At 32.7% G+C, this 12,089-nt stretch overlaps 1 protein-coding gene across 4 annotated transcripts in view; it reads left to right on the forward strand.

The window, feature by feature from the left end:
* PTBP2 (polypyrimidine tract binding protein 2) overlaps positions 1-12,089 on the forward strand; it is a 76,170-nt gene that overhangs the window by 45,019 nt on the left and 19,062 nt on the right. For all 4 annotated transcript variants that reach the window (XM_055339603.1, XM_055339604.1, XM_055339605.1 and 1 more), the window contains exon 8: positions 4,151-4,346. In XM_055339603.1, coding sequence (XP_055195578.1) covers positions 4,151-4,346 — 196 coding nt within the window. The remainder of the gene's footprint in view (positions 1-4,150; positions 4,347-12,089) is intronic.

The following is a 12,089-nucleotide window of genomic DNA, read 5'->3' on the forward strand; positions in this document are numbered from 1 at the left end:
GTAATCTACAGTAATGACAAAAGGTTGTACTTTAATGTTATCAGGTGTTTGGAGTTTTCATTTACTCAGTCTTCTGTGTACAGATAATAAACATCAGGTATTGTGAACGTTAATACACTCAGGGCTTTTCTGTAAAAATGTACCATTGTAATTCCAAGAGAATAGGTAATTATTTGATATTAATTAATTAGCTATTCTGGTATCTGAACTCAACTTTATTTCACTTACTAGAGAAGGAAAAAAAGTTTATTTCCCAAACTTGCTTGCTCCATTATCTTGTAATCCTGACACTTTGTTGAAAGACTTTTCATGACTGTAATAATTTTTCTTCATGCCCATATATGGACTGTTGAGTATACCTAGAGAATGTCATATAATCTAGCAGTTGGTACCAGTTGAAATTCATCAGCATCAACCACAACTAGACTTGGCCCTCTACTGTACTGGAAAAATCTTACCACATTTCACCAGTCCTTATGCTGTCCCAATTTTCACAATGACTATATCAGAAAATTCTCATTCCACCAAATCTTTTCTTACTCCCCTTATGACCTTGTGTACTGCTTCTCAGGAAAATAGAACATCAATGGAAACTCCCATTAGCTTTTCTCACAAAATCTACTTATATCACACCTATCTTTCTCTTCTAATAAAAGGCATAGATATTTCTAAGACCAGTAAATACCAGATCCTGTTCTCTTCTGCCCTCCAAAAGACTTTGCACTATCTATCATCCCTTCTTTCTCTTATATTTTTCTCTTTGTTGGCTATTTCTCACCAGTGTTTTAAGTATCCTTATATCTCCTTCACTGTAATTGAATTTACCCTGAGTTCCACATCTTTCCCCATCTATCACCCTTTCTTCTCTCTTTTCATTTATAGCCAGATTTACTAAATAAGCTCTCTTTGCTGTTTATACTTCTTTTTATTTCTCTACCTACTATAATTTGGTTTCAACCCCCTTTTCCCAAATTGTTCTTTTCCAGTGTCATCAGCGATCACTACAGTAGGAAAATCTAAAAAGCATTATTCAGTTTAATGAATTCAGTTCTTATCATCCCTAACCTCTAGGTAACTTTTGACACTGTAAGCCATTCTCTTTATTAAAATTGTCTCTTCTCCAGGTCTTTAACACTTATCACCTGGATCTATTCCACCTCTCTGACTATGTCTTATCATATCCCTCCCTTCTGCCTGGGGGACTTCCTCTATTCCCACAGCTGAGTCACACCTTTGTGACTCTGACAGTGCCTTTGACATGATTCTCTAGTGTTATATCCTAAGAGACTCAGACTAGGAACTTAGTGAACCATTAGGCACCTTCAAACTTCGTGTGTTCAACTCCTGTCACTTACCCTCCCTGGCCTCCCCGCCCCACCCCCCAAAACAAATCCTGCCTCACCTGTGGTGTTCCCAGGGTACCAAATTCTATGTCAGTAACAAGCCAGAAAACATGACTTTTTATTCCTCTTTCTTTCAGCCTATCACCAAATTTTACTGATTCTTATCATCAATTTCTTTTGAATTTATTCTTTCGTCTCTCAGCTCTTGCCACCACTCTAGTCTAAGCCAGGTGTTCTTCAAAGTGCTAGTCTCTAATGTTACCAGGAGCTTTTGCCAAAATACAAGTCTGCATGCTTCTAGCTATGATGTGTTTAGTGTGATATTGATATATATGCTGACATAGACTCCTTATCTTCATGCGGATAGGTTTGGGCTGCTAGTTCATGAATCAGCTTGAGTAAAGCCCTAATATAAGCCATCATCTTTTAAATCCTTATTTCAATGGTCTTCTGACTTCACTCACAACTTTTACTTCTTCGCCCACACCTGTTTTTTCCACAGAGTACTAAGAATGATCCCAACTTAAAGTTCTATAACTTCATTCTCAGTGCCCTTCAGTGACTTTTTCCTTAGTATAAAGTCCTTACTCCTTAACAAGGCTTGCAAAACTCTTCATCTATCCTCAGCTTGTCTCACCTTTTACTATATTGGACTTTTTAAAATAGATTGCATGTGCTGTTTTTTTCTCTAATTTCTCAGACTCGCAGCCTCATGCTCCATTTGCTTCTGCTTTCTCATCTCCAACTCTTGTCTTTGAGGTTTACACATCTCAGAGAGGTCTTCGTAAACTTCTAACTACATCATAGCTCTTCCTTTCTTAGTTCTCACTACCACACATTAAATTTATTTATAATTACTTGTTAGATGTCTGTATTTTTTGTTTTACTCTAAGTTATGTAAGAGTGAGTACCTTGTCTGCTTTGTTCTTTGCTCTGCTGTATTCCTAGAACATAGTGCAGTGTATAGCACTTAGAACTTTCATCCCATGTCACAACTCTTCCAGCATCTGCTCTGCTACAGATGTCTTCTCGTTTGGCAGTCATCCTTGTGGATCTCAGTATATAATGAAATGGGTTGGTTCCAAACTTTGTAGTTCAGTTGCTACATTTTTATGCTTGTTAAAATGGTGGAGGTTATATAAAATTATAGGCAAAGTATACAAGTTTGAAAGAGAATCTCAAGCCTACCTCTACTTTTCTAGTGACAATTGTTCCAAATGAATGGAAGATGAAAAATAAGCACTGGGAATTCAGTTAGCCGACAAAATGTACCTTTACATTTTGGTAAAGAGAATTTATAGTGTCCTTCAGAGTATGATCCAGAGCTCACCTAGGTTCTTGTCCTATAGATTGCATATATATATATATATATATATATATGATATGCGTATATACATATGCATCTAATGGGACTCTTAAGATATCCTGAACTAAGAAATCATAATCTTTGGGGGTGGGAGCCCAGTACTCTGTTTTTGAAAGTGCTATGTAAAGGCAGCTTGAGGGATAGAACCAACCAAACTCTTATTATATATTACAGTTTTTGGCAATTAATTTTAGTTAATTGGAAGATATTTCCCCCTAGCATTTTGCTTTATAAGAGAATAACAACTCAGGAAAAGATTAACAATGGAAGGAGGGAAATATTCAACAATCTCTTGAATTTTTCCTAAGATTCGTATTCTGTATTTTAGTCCAATCTCTAAAAAGGTCTTGCAAAAGAATGTTGATCTATTATTAAAATAATATTGTTCTAGATTTATATACCTAATGGATCTTGGTCTATGTAAACATCAAGCTTAATCTCTTGATATTTTATCAGAAGAACTGTCGCTTCATTTTCAAAGTGGTTTATAGAGCTAAACATATTCTTCATTTCTGAATTGTCTTATACAGTAAATGTTTATTCTAATGAAAAATTAACAATATATTCCCTTGTTCTTTAGTTTGTTCTAGTCTTATATCCAGCCAGAGTAGAAATGGTGATTATATAGGAGCAGGAAAAAACCCCATAATAATAACAGTAGCATATGTCTTATAACTCACATTGTACTTTCACATATGTCATCTTTTATTTAATCCTCAAGGTAACTCTGTGAGGATTATGGCAGCCATTATCACCTCTGTTTTCCAGATTAAGATAGATCCTGAGATTCAGAGAAGTTAAGTAACTTGTTCAAGATGACCTAATTGACTATAGGCTTTCAGCTCTAGAGTTTGCACTCTTCTATTCCTAAGCTTTTCTGGGATGATGTTACATTTTCTAATTCAACAAGTTTTGATTCAGGTGGACATCTCAAGGAAATAATAGTTTCTGCCCCATTTCATGGGAATTGCTCTTATGCATTATAGTGATATATTTGGCTTGAAGCACTTCATAAAATGTGGCATCAAACAAAAGTTACCATATAAAATTATACCAATTCTTCTAAGTACTGCCATCCAGCAAAAAATATGTATGTATAATAAAGTATTATGCAGATTATTATGGTACAACTCTTGTAGGACTGACTGTATTTGATATCCTTGTTTATTAAATCAAATTATCTGCAGATTTTTTTTGAATTAAAAGCTTTAGTATATGTGCTTAACTGGTTGTATTTTAAAGTAACATTTCTATTTAAAGAAGATAGTATTTGTGGAAACAGATATATGTACAGCTGGGATAACAATGATACATGCTATTTGATCCCTTTCCTGGTGTTTTTTATATGCAGGTCTTCATTGTTGGGTTTTATTGTCAAAGTCCTGTTTCTTGATAATTTTCATTCCTTAAGACTGCTGATATACTTTATTCACTTTTACAGGCCCTAGATGGTCAGAATATTTATAATGCTTGCTGTACCCTAAGGATTGATTTTTCCAAACTTGTGAATTTGAATGTAAAATACAACAATGATAAAAGTAGGGATTATACTCGACCTGATCTTCCATCTGGGGATGGACAACCTGCATTGGACCCAGCTATTGCTGCAGCATTTGCCAAGGAGACCTCCCTCTTAGGTATGATTTTTATTGTCTATATCACTTTTCTCCCATTTTGCCAAATGGGAAAGTGCCTGTTAAACTCCAGTAAGTATAATGAATCCACCACTTTGTAATTTAACAAATTGTTGGGTTTTATTTATTTTTTTAGATAAGAGGCATATGAATGCTGTTGGGAGAAAAACCTAAAATGTTATGAAAATTCTGTCAGCTGTATTCCTTTCACTGTCCTCATTTTTTCTCCCAAAATGAAAGAAGAAAAGTTCTAGAGAAGAAATACTGTTGAGTTTATTTCACGTTAAACTTGATGTCAGACTGTCTAGGTCTGAGCCTAGGTCTAGACTCTATGTGCATATTCTTTAAGGATAATCTGATTGTTTTAATTTAGCAGTGCATAGAAGCAATGAAAAGTGAATAGACAGAACGTAATAGGAGTAGTCATAGGGTTTTTTTCAACACATATTATAGCCTATCTCTTAAAAAGCAATTTAAACTAGGAAGAATTTTCTATAAAATTTATTTTGGTTTTCTCTTTTTTTGTCTTAACCATTTATATTTCACTTTGTTCTCTAGTGGATTTGACTCACCACACACACACACACACACACACACGAAAAACAATGCAAAAATTTTTAACTACTGGTTGATCGAGTCAAGATGAAGAAAGAATAAGAGAAAGTGTTATTTTTTGCAAGTTATATGAGTAAAGTGATTTATAACAAGATGAAATTTTACAGTTTTATTTGCCGTGTTTGGGAAATTCTTGATTTCTGACATGTGTAAGATTATGTTTAAATCAGTTTCTGTCCATATGGAACCCAAGATTGATGAATTACAAACTAGTTCTTGCAGTTCAGTTTATATACCTCAGTCAGATAAAGAAAAACCATCTTATAATGAAGTAATTCTTGGAAGTAGATATATATTTACTGTAGATATGTATCAGTTCTGCTATCTGTTGTAAATATGTAGTAATGTAAGTGATATATCCATGAACAAAGACACCTTATGCACAAGAGAAGCAATTGATACTCAGAATTAATTCTGGTAACTTGAGAAAAAAACTGGCTCTTTTCTAATTTTCTAATATGTCTAGCACAAGCCATAATTGTTTATCATGATTTTAACAGATTCTTTAGCATTCTTTTCTGACAGAATTTCTATACTGTGTGGGCTTAGTTTAAGCCTTTATTCCCTCAACTTGGCTTGTTAAGTTGACTGTTTCATAGTGTACCATTTTTAAAGGTAAAGTCAAGAGTGAGACAATGAGTGATAACAAGATCTTTGTAATTATTACTTGCTTGTAGATTCTTAAGTTGTTTACAAATAGAAATTATTTTACAGAAGAGAAAAAAAATCAACATTTATTGAATAACTCTTAAATCTAGGCATTCTACTAGGCACAATAGTTCTGGAGAGATAAATTATTTAATCCTTAATGTAGATGACATCAAGATTTTATATCTAGTTTCTGAGAAGTTTAAAAATGCACATCCAACTCATTAAACAACTTAAGTGTAAAATGTCAAGAAATTCAGCTAGCATCAAGCACAGGATCATAATAATCACTTTTTGGACTCTACAGAGTTTTGTGCCCATTTACGTATAGTTAGATAAGTCTGCGTGTGTTTGGATTCTGGGTAGAGTCCTGGTTAGAGGTCAGCTGGTTTCTTCTAGGGAATTCATCACTGTTTTCCTTGCAACTTCATGGCCCTGGTGAGAATTTTTTTTTTTTAAGTAATAATGAAATAAATGTCTTTTTCATAAAAGATTATGAAGCACTGGCATAATTAACTTGTATCTTCTCTATACTTTTATCATTCATTTTTCAGGTGTTCTGCATGTTTTGCACTAAAAGCATGAGTAAAGTTCACTACTTAATAAATTTGTCTTCATCTTCTAGCTCTATTTTGAATATTTTAATATATCTTGTTTCTGCACTCTGATTAAAAAGAAAACACTATGTAGTGAAGATATGTGAATTCACCTTCCTTTACTAAATGACTTCATCATTTACCTGTTTTAATGGTTTTGCATCTTGTGATAACCAGGTTTTTATAATAAGTATCCCCAGATATCTTTTGAATGATAGGTGAGTTGTAAGTTTCAAAAATCAAATAATGGTATGGACTCTGGTAGTTTTGATAATTTAAAAGGGGTAACCATTTTTTCCTCTTATTTTCTATGCAAATACATATTTTTGTACAAATTAAAAATCACTCTGTAAGCGTAGTTCTGTGTTTTATTGTAATTGTTATTTTAGTAAGAATTTTTTTGAAAAATAATTTTAATAGCTATCTAGCATGCTGGTGGATCTGTAATACTTTTGAAAGTACCTTTACTTCCAGACGTTTTATTAATATACGTGGCATTGTGACAAATACCCTGTACATAACTTTTTTTGTCTAGCTAAAGGAATGAGTTATTCCTTTAGCTAGAATTATTGGGTCAAAGAAAATGTTAAAGGCTCCTGATTCTTACTGTAAATTTCTTTCTGGAAAGATGATATTAAACTAGTATGGTATTTGAGGCTGGCCATTCTACTTTTTTGCCTACCAGCACTGAATATTATTTTTTTGATTTGCTTAGGGTATTAATTTGATAGGAATAGGAATGTGTCAAGTTTTATTATTTAACTTTTATGAGCTAACTTATTAGACATTTTAAAATTTTTAAATTCTTATTAGACATTTACAAGTCTCTGAATTGGTTGTCTAGGTTTTCTGTTGGGATATACAATATATGTAAAATGTGTATTAAGGATATACATATTTCATATGAGCTGAGTCTTCAACTTGATTCACAGTATTTTAGACACCAGCTTATAGATAAGTTATTTTTAAATAATTTATCTCAATCCAAAAATATACATTTATAGGACTTGAAGTTAAAACTTTTTTCCCCCACACATTTGTGGATATTGTGATCTTTATTAGGGACCACTTATATTTTGCCCTTTTTAAAAGTCGTTTTCAAACACCGTTTATAAAGACCTCCAATATTACTTTTAATAACCTTCTGGAGTGGTAACTAAATTTTTTCTATGTTTATTTTCCTCAGTGATACTTAATAAGTCAGGTGACTTTGACATACAACCAACTAGTATCATTGGATCCATTTCCTGCTGAGTCTTCTTCAAGCAGTACTTGTTCAAAATAAAATAATTGATATCTAGCTATCTTTCTTTATTTCAAAGATTCTTAAGAACACAAGTACTAGATGGTCCTCCTTTTCTGTAAATATTTAGGGGAATTTCCTTTACCTTGTATAATTTTTATATCTGAGAACTTGACTGAATTTGGAATCAATATAGTACATTTTAATTGATTTGTTTTACACAGTAATTTTTTAAGACTAGCCTTTATACCTGGCTCCTCTTCTTTTTCTTTTATTACTAGGGATTACCGTGTTTCAGAAAATGTAACTTTTTCAAGAAGGAAGACTGAGTGCTTTGTAATTAATTAGAAATCTGACATCTAAATACATAATCACAAACCTGGCCAACTATTAGTTATTCATGTATTCTATTTCATAGAACAAAGTGATAAAAATCCTTGAGATTTATAAATTGAGACATCATTACTATGATCATTTTATCATGTTTAAGAAGTATAGTTTATTAAGGGGTGGATCAATTTTAGAGAAGTGCTAGAAGTAATTTTTCATGCTCATGTTGTCTACATTTTAAAAATTAAGGAAGATAATGTGTACAAAGAATACTTAATGTTAGAACTTTCTATGCATTTTGAGTTGAATAAAATAAGAGCAAGCTATCTCATCATATGACCTTAACAGAAAGGCAGACCAAATTTTTCATGAGAAATCTGTTTATCTTAAATAATAATTGAGAACAGATTACAAACATTTGTTCATTAAGGTAAATCTGTAATTCTATAGAGACAGTGTCTCAGGTTTTTCTGTACATCACCAGGCTGAGAATCATGCGGAGTGAGTCCTAGCAGTCCATAGTTTCTTAAGATCTCAGTATGCTTTTACTGTGTAATGGGAGCTGATAATTACTGCTATAGAGAAAAGTTCGTAATTTTTACATGGTAAATTTTTGCTTTTTAGCAAGTTAATGGTGTTCTCAAAAAAACACTCTTCATAGCGATTAAATAGTATTTTAATACTGTTAATTCATGCCAAATATATCTTGGTATAATTGTTCTAATGGAATATTGTTTAGCTGTTAAATTGATTTGTTTTTTCTCTATGTGTTATAAGATTAACACGTTAACTTAAATATTTTTTAAAAATTATTTTTAAGTGGTTTCTGAAATCTTTGGTTTTCTTTGTTACTTTTGAATGGATTATTTGCGTAGTAATTTTAAACTTTTTACTATGAAAGATTTCAGTCATATACTAATGTAGTGAATCCTACATTCATCTCAATTTAGTAGTTTCTACACTTGTTTTATCTTTTATCTGCTCATTTTTTCTATTGTATTTTGAGGCAAATCCTCGACATCATGTCATTGTCATCTCAAACATTATCATAATATCTTTAAAATAATGACATTTTCTTTTTTTAAAAAAATGACATTTTCTTATCAAACCATAATATGATTATCACACTCATCAAATTTGACAGTGATTTCTTAATGTCACTGAATACCCAATCCATCTTCAAATTTCACCAATTGTCTCAACATATTTTAAGACTCGATTTGTTCAGAATAGGATCTTCTCAAGGGCCATAGATTCCTTGTGGTTGTTGTTATTTTTCCTAAGACTCTAAATCTGTGGTAGTCATCTCCCTTTATCCCCACCCTCCATTCCATTGACTTAATGAAGAAACCTAGAAATTTGGGGAAAGTCCTACGAACTTGATTGGTGTGGCTGTTTCTTTGTAGTGTAGTGACACTTTGTAGTGTCATCTTAACTTGTTCCATCCACTGCATCTTTTATGTAGACCAGAAGTTCGCTCCAGCAGCTTGATTAGATTTACGTCCTGTTAACATTTTTTTTTTTCAAGCAGGAATACTTTATAGTAGGTGTTCTTGTGTTTCATGTTGTATCTTAATTGGAAGCATAAAACATCTGGTTATCCCACATTGAGTGTTGCTTTAAGACAGATTGTGGTTCAGGTGGTGACATTCTGATCTTTCCATTATATTTTTCTACTAATGGTTTGAGTTTCCACCAGTGATTGGTGCCTTAATTATTTCATTTGGTGTTTGCAAATGTTGCCTTTCCCCCCTAATTGACATATTTCTCTACATTAATTAGTTGAAAATCTTTATAGAGTTTTCCTTCATCAACTAGGATTGTTTACCTTGTAATGCGATTTGTGCAGGACAGTTGAATTCTTGCAATTATTTGTTAGTTTTGGTGGAAGAAATTGACGCACAGCTTTTTTTTTTTTCATTTATTATTTAAACCTTTTCGTGAATGGGTACAACCTAGATTCTTTCCAACTACAGTTTAAACTTCAGAAAGTAAGTAAGTAAGTTGCCTCTAGTGCTGGTAGCCTCAAATGTGGTTTGAGATAGTGACCTTAGTCCAGAAGTGAGCTGTCTGGTTTATCAATGTAATAATCTTTTTTTATTTTAGTCTTAGCCAGTGGGCCAAAAGAGGGAAGGGGGGTGGTGAATAAGAGACTAAACAGAGTTAATTAAAACTCAGATATCTTTCTCTCAAAAAGGAATTCATCCCCCTAAAATAAAGAACCAAGAATGCACCAGGAAGCGTTAGTATTTCCTTACTAAATACCAACAGAATATAAATCACTTTTCTCTTACAGCTATTTGTGAGGAAAAAAATGATCTACAAATAATGAGTATGAGTTGTTTTCCAGAGGGTTAAAGTCCCTTAGGTGATGTTTCCCTTGAATCCTTGTGTATATGCAATCTGTCTGTTTATACTTTTTAACTCTGATTCTATAGGATATGCAGTAAAAACATCTTTTGTGAAACATTGCTATCTTACATGTCTTATTTCAGTAGAGTGATGATGGGGAAAACTACAAAGCTAAACTAATTGGAAATTAATTAGTATGTTAGCAGTGAGCTAATCGAGCAGTACTCATATTATTTCCTTATATTTAAGTGATGCCTGTGTTTTCCCATGTGTGTATTTTTAGGAAATAAGATGCTCATTGTTGTGTTTTATGTATTATTTAGTAAATTTAGGCTGTTTCAGTAGCCTCCAAGGTAAATGCCATTTGGAAATTCTTGTTTTTCTACTGAACCATTCAGTAGCTTAGGAAGAACAAAATTATCAGTTGGTAATTTCATGAATTTGTAGGGCTACTTTCAGTTAATTATTACGATGTAGGCCATTAAGGAGACTTTTCTAAAAAGAAATGCTTGCTGAAATAAGTCTTAAGGATACTTACACCAGGGTCTTTTTACGTGATTGGTATTGATAGAAGATATTAGCTGTTTTTTCCTACCACTATTTGCTTTCCCTATAGGAATTGGGCTCCACTATAAAAATGCCTAGATATTTTGGGGGTAGTTCCTGTGATAGGAATAAATATTTACAAAGTTATTAGTTTAAAAGTAATTACTTAAGATTCCACCTTAATTGCTACAGTTCACCATATATTTTGTAGCAAAAACACATGAAATACTATGGCTTAAAATGAAATTGTCTCAATGCCGGGAGCCCAAAAGGTTGTCTGATGCATATGGATACCAATCACTAACCATTTCGTGAATATGTATGAAGTGCCAGGCATCATTCTTAGCCTTTGTGAGTTAATCCTCACATTATCCCTAAATGTAGTTATTCTTATTGTCCCTCACTTCATAGGTTTAGAAACTGGGACACACAAAGATTAGCAGTTTGCTCCGATTCCCATAATTAGTGAGTGGTTGAGATAGGCATTCTGGCAGTCCGGCTTCAAAGTTCATGCTCCTAACAAACAAATTTGAATTGAATAAAATATACTATAGATTAGGCCTGTTAGCCTGCCTTCTTTTTTCCCTATGGAGTTAATAATAGAATAATGTCATATATGTAGTAAATACGTACGTCCTATAATTTTAATTTCCCTTTTTTAATTCCCCCTCCCCATATACTTAAATGTTTTCTGTTACCAAGATGTTGTTACCAAGTCCATTTAGTGTTTAACCTGGTTATTATATGATTACAAAGCCAGAAGTATTGTTTATATGTCCATTTAAAAATTGAATAGAAAATAGAGAAATACATATATGCAAACCAAAATATAGTAAACTGAATTTATATTTTTATGTTTTCACAAAGTGTACACTAAAACTTAAATGCCGGGATCCCTGGGTGGCACAGCGTTTAGGGCCTGCCTTTGGCCCAGGGTGCGATCCTGGAGATCCAGGATCGAATTCCACGTCGGGCTCCCGGTGCATGGAGCCTGCTTCTCCCTCTGCCTATGTCTCTGCCTCTCTCTCTCTCTCTCTCTCTCTCTCTCTCTCTCTCTCTCTATCAAAAATAAATAAAAATTAAAAAAATAAAAAATAAAATAAAACTTAAATGCCAGAATCTTAATTTTAGCAAAGCTCTAATCTATAAGACTACATTATAGCAAAGAAAATTTTGGTTGTAAAATCAAACTTATTAATCTACTGCAGACACATTTGCAAATCATCCTCCAACAAAAACTAAAATGATTATAAATATACATTCTAGAAATACTTTTAAAAATATTAAACTCCATGGATTTTTAGAGTGTATCACTGAATGTCATAACATTTGCAATTTTAAAAAAGCCATAAATTAGAAAAGCAGTATTTTGTCATGTTCAATAAAATCAAATTTTTGGTCATAAGTCACATGAAA

This window comes from Nyctereutes procyonoides, unplaced genomic scaffold (assembly GCF_905146905.1).
Source record: "Nyctereutes procyonoides isolate TBG_1078 unplaced genomic scaffold, NYPRO_anot_genome, whole genome shotgun sequence".
NCBI lineage: Eukaryota > Metazoa > Chordata > Mammalia > Carnivora > Canidae > Nyctereutes > Nyctereutes procyonoides.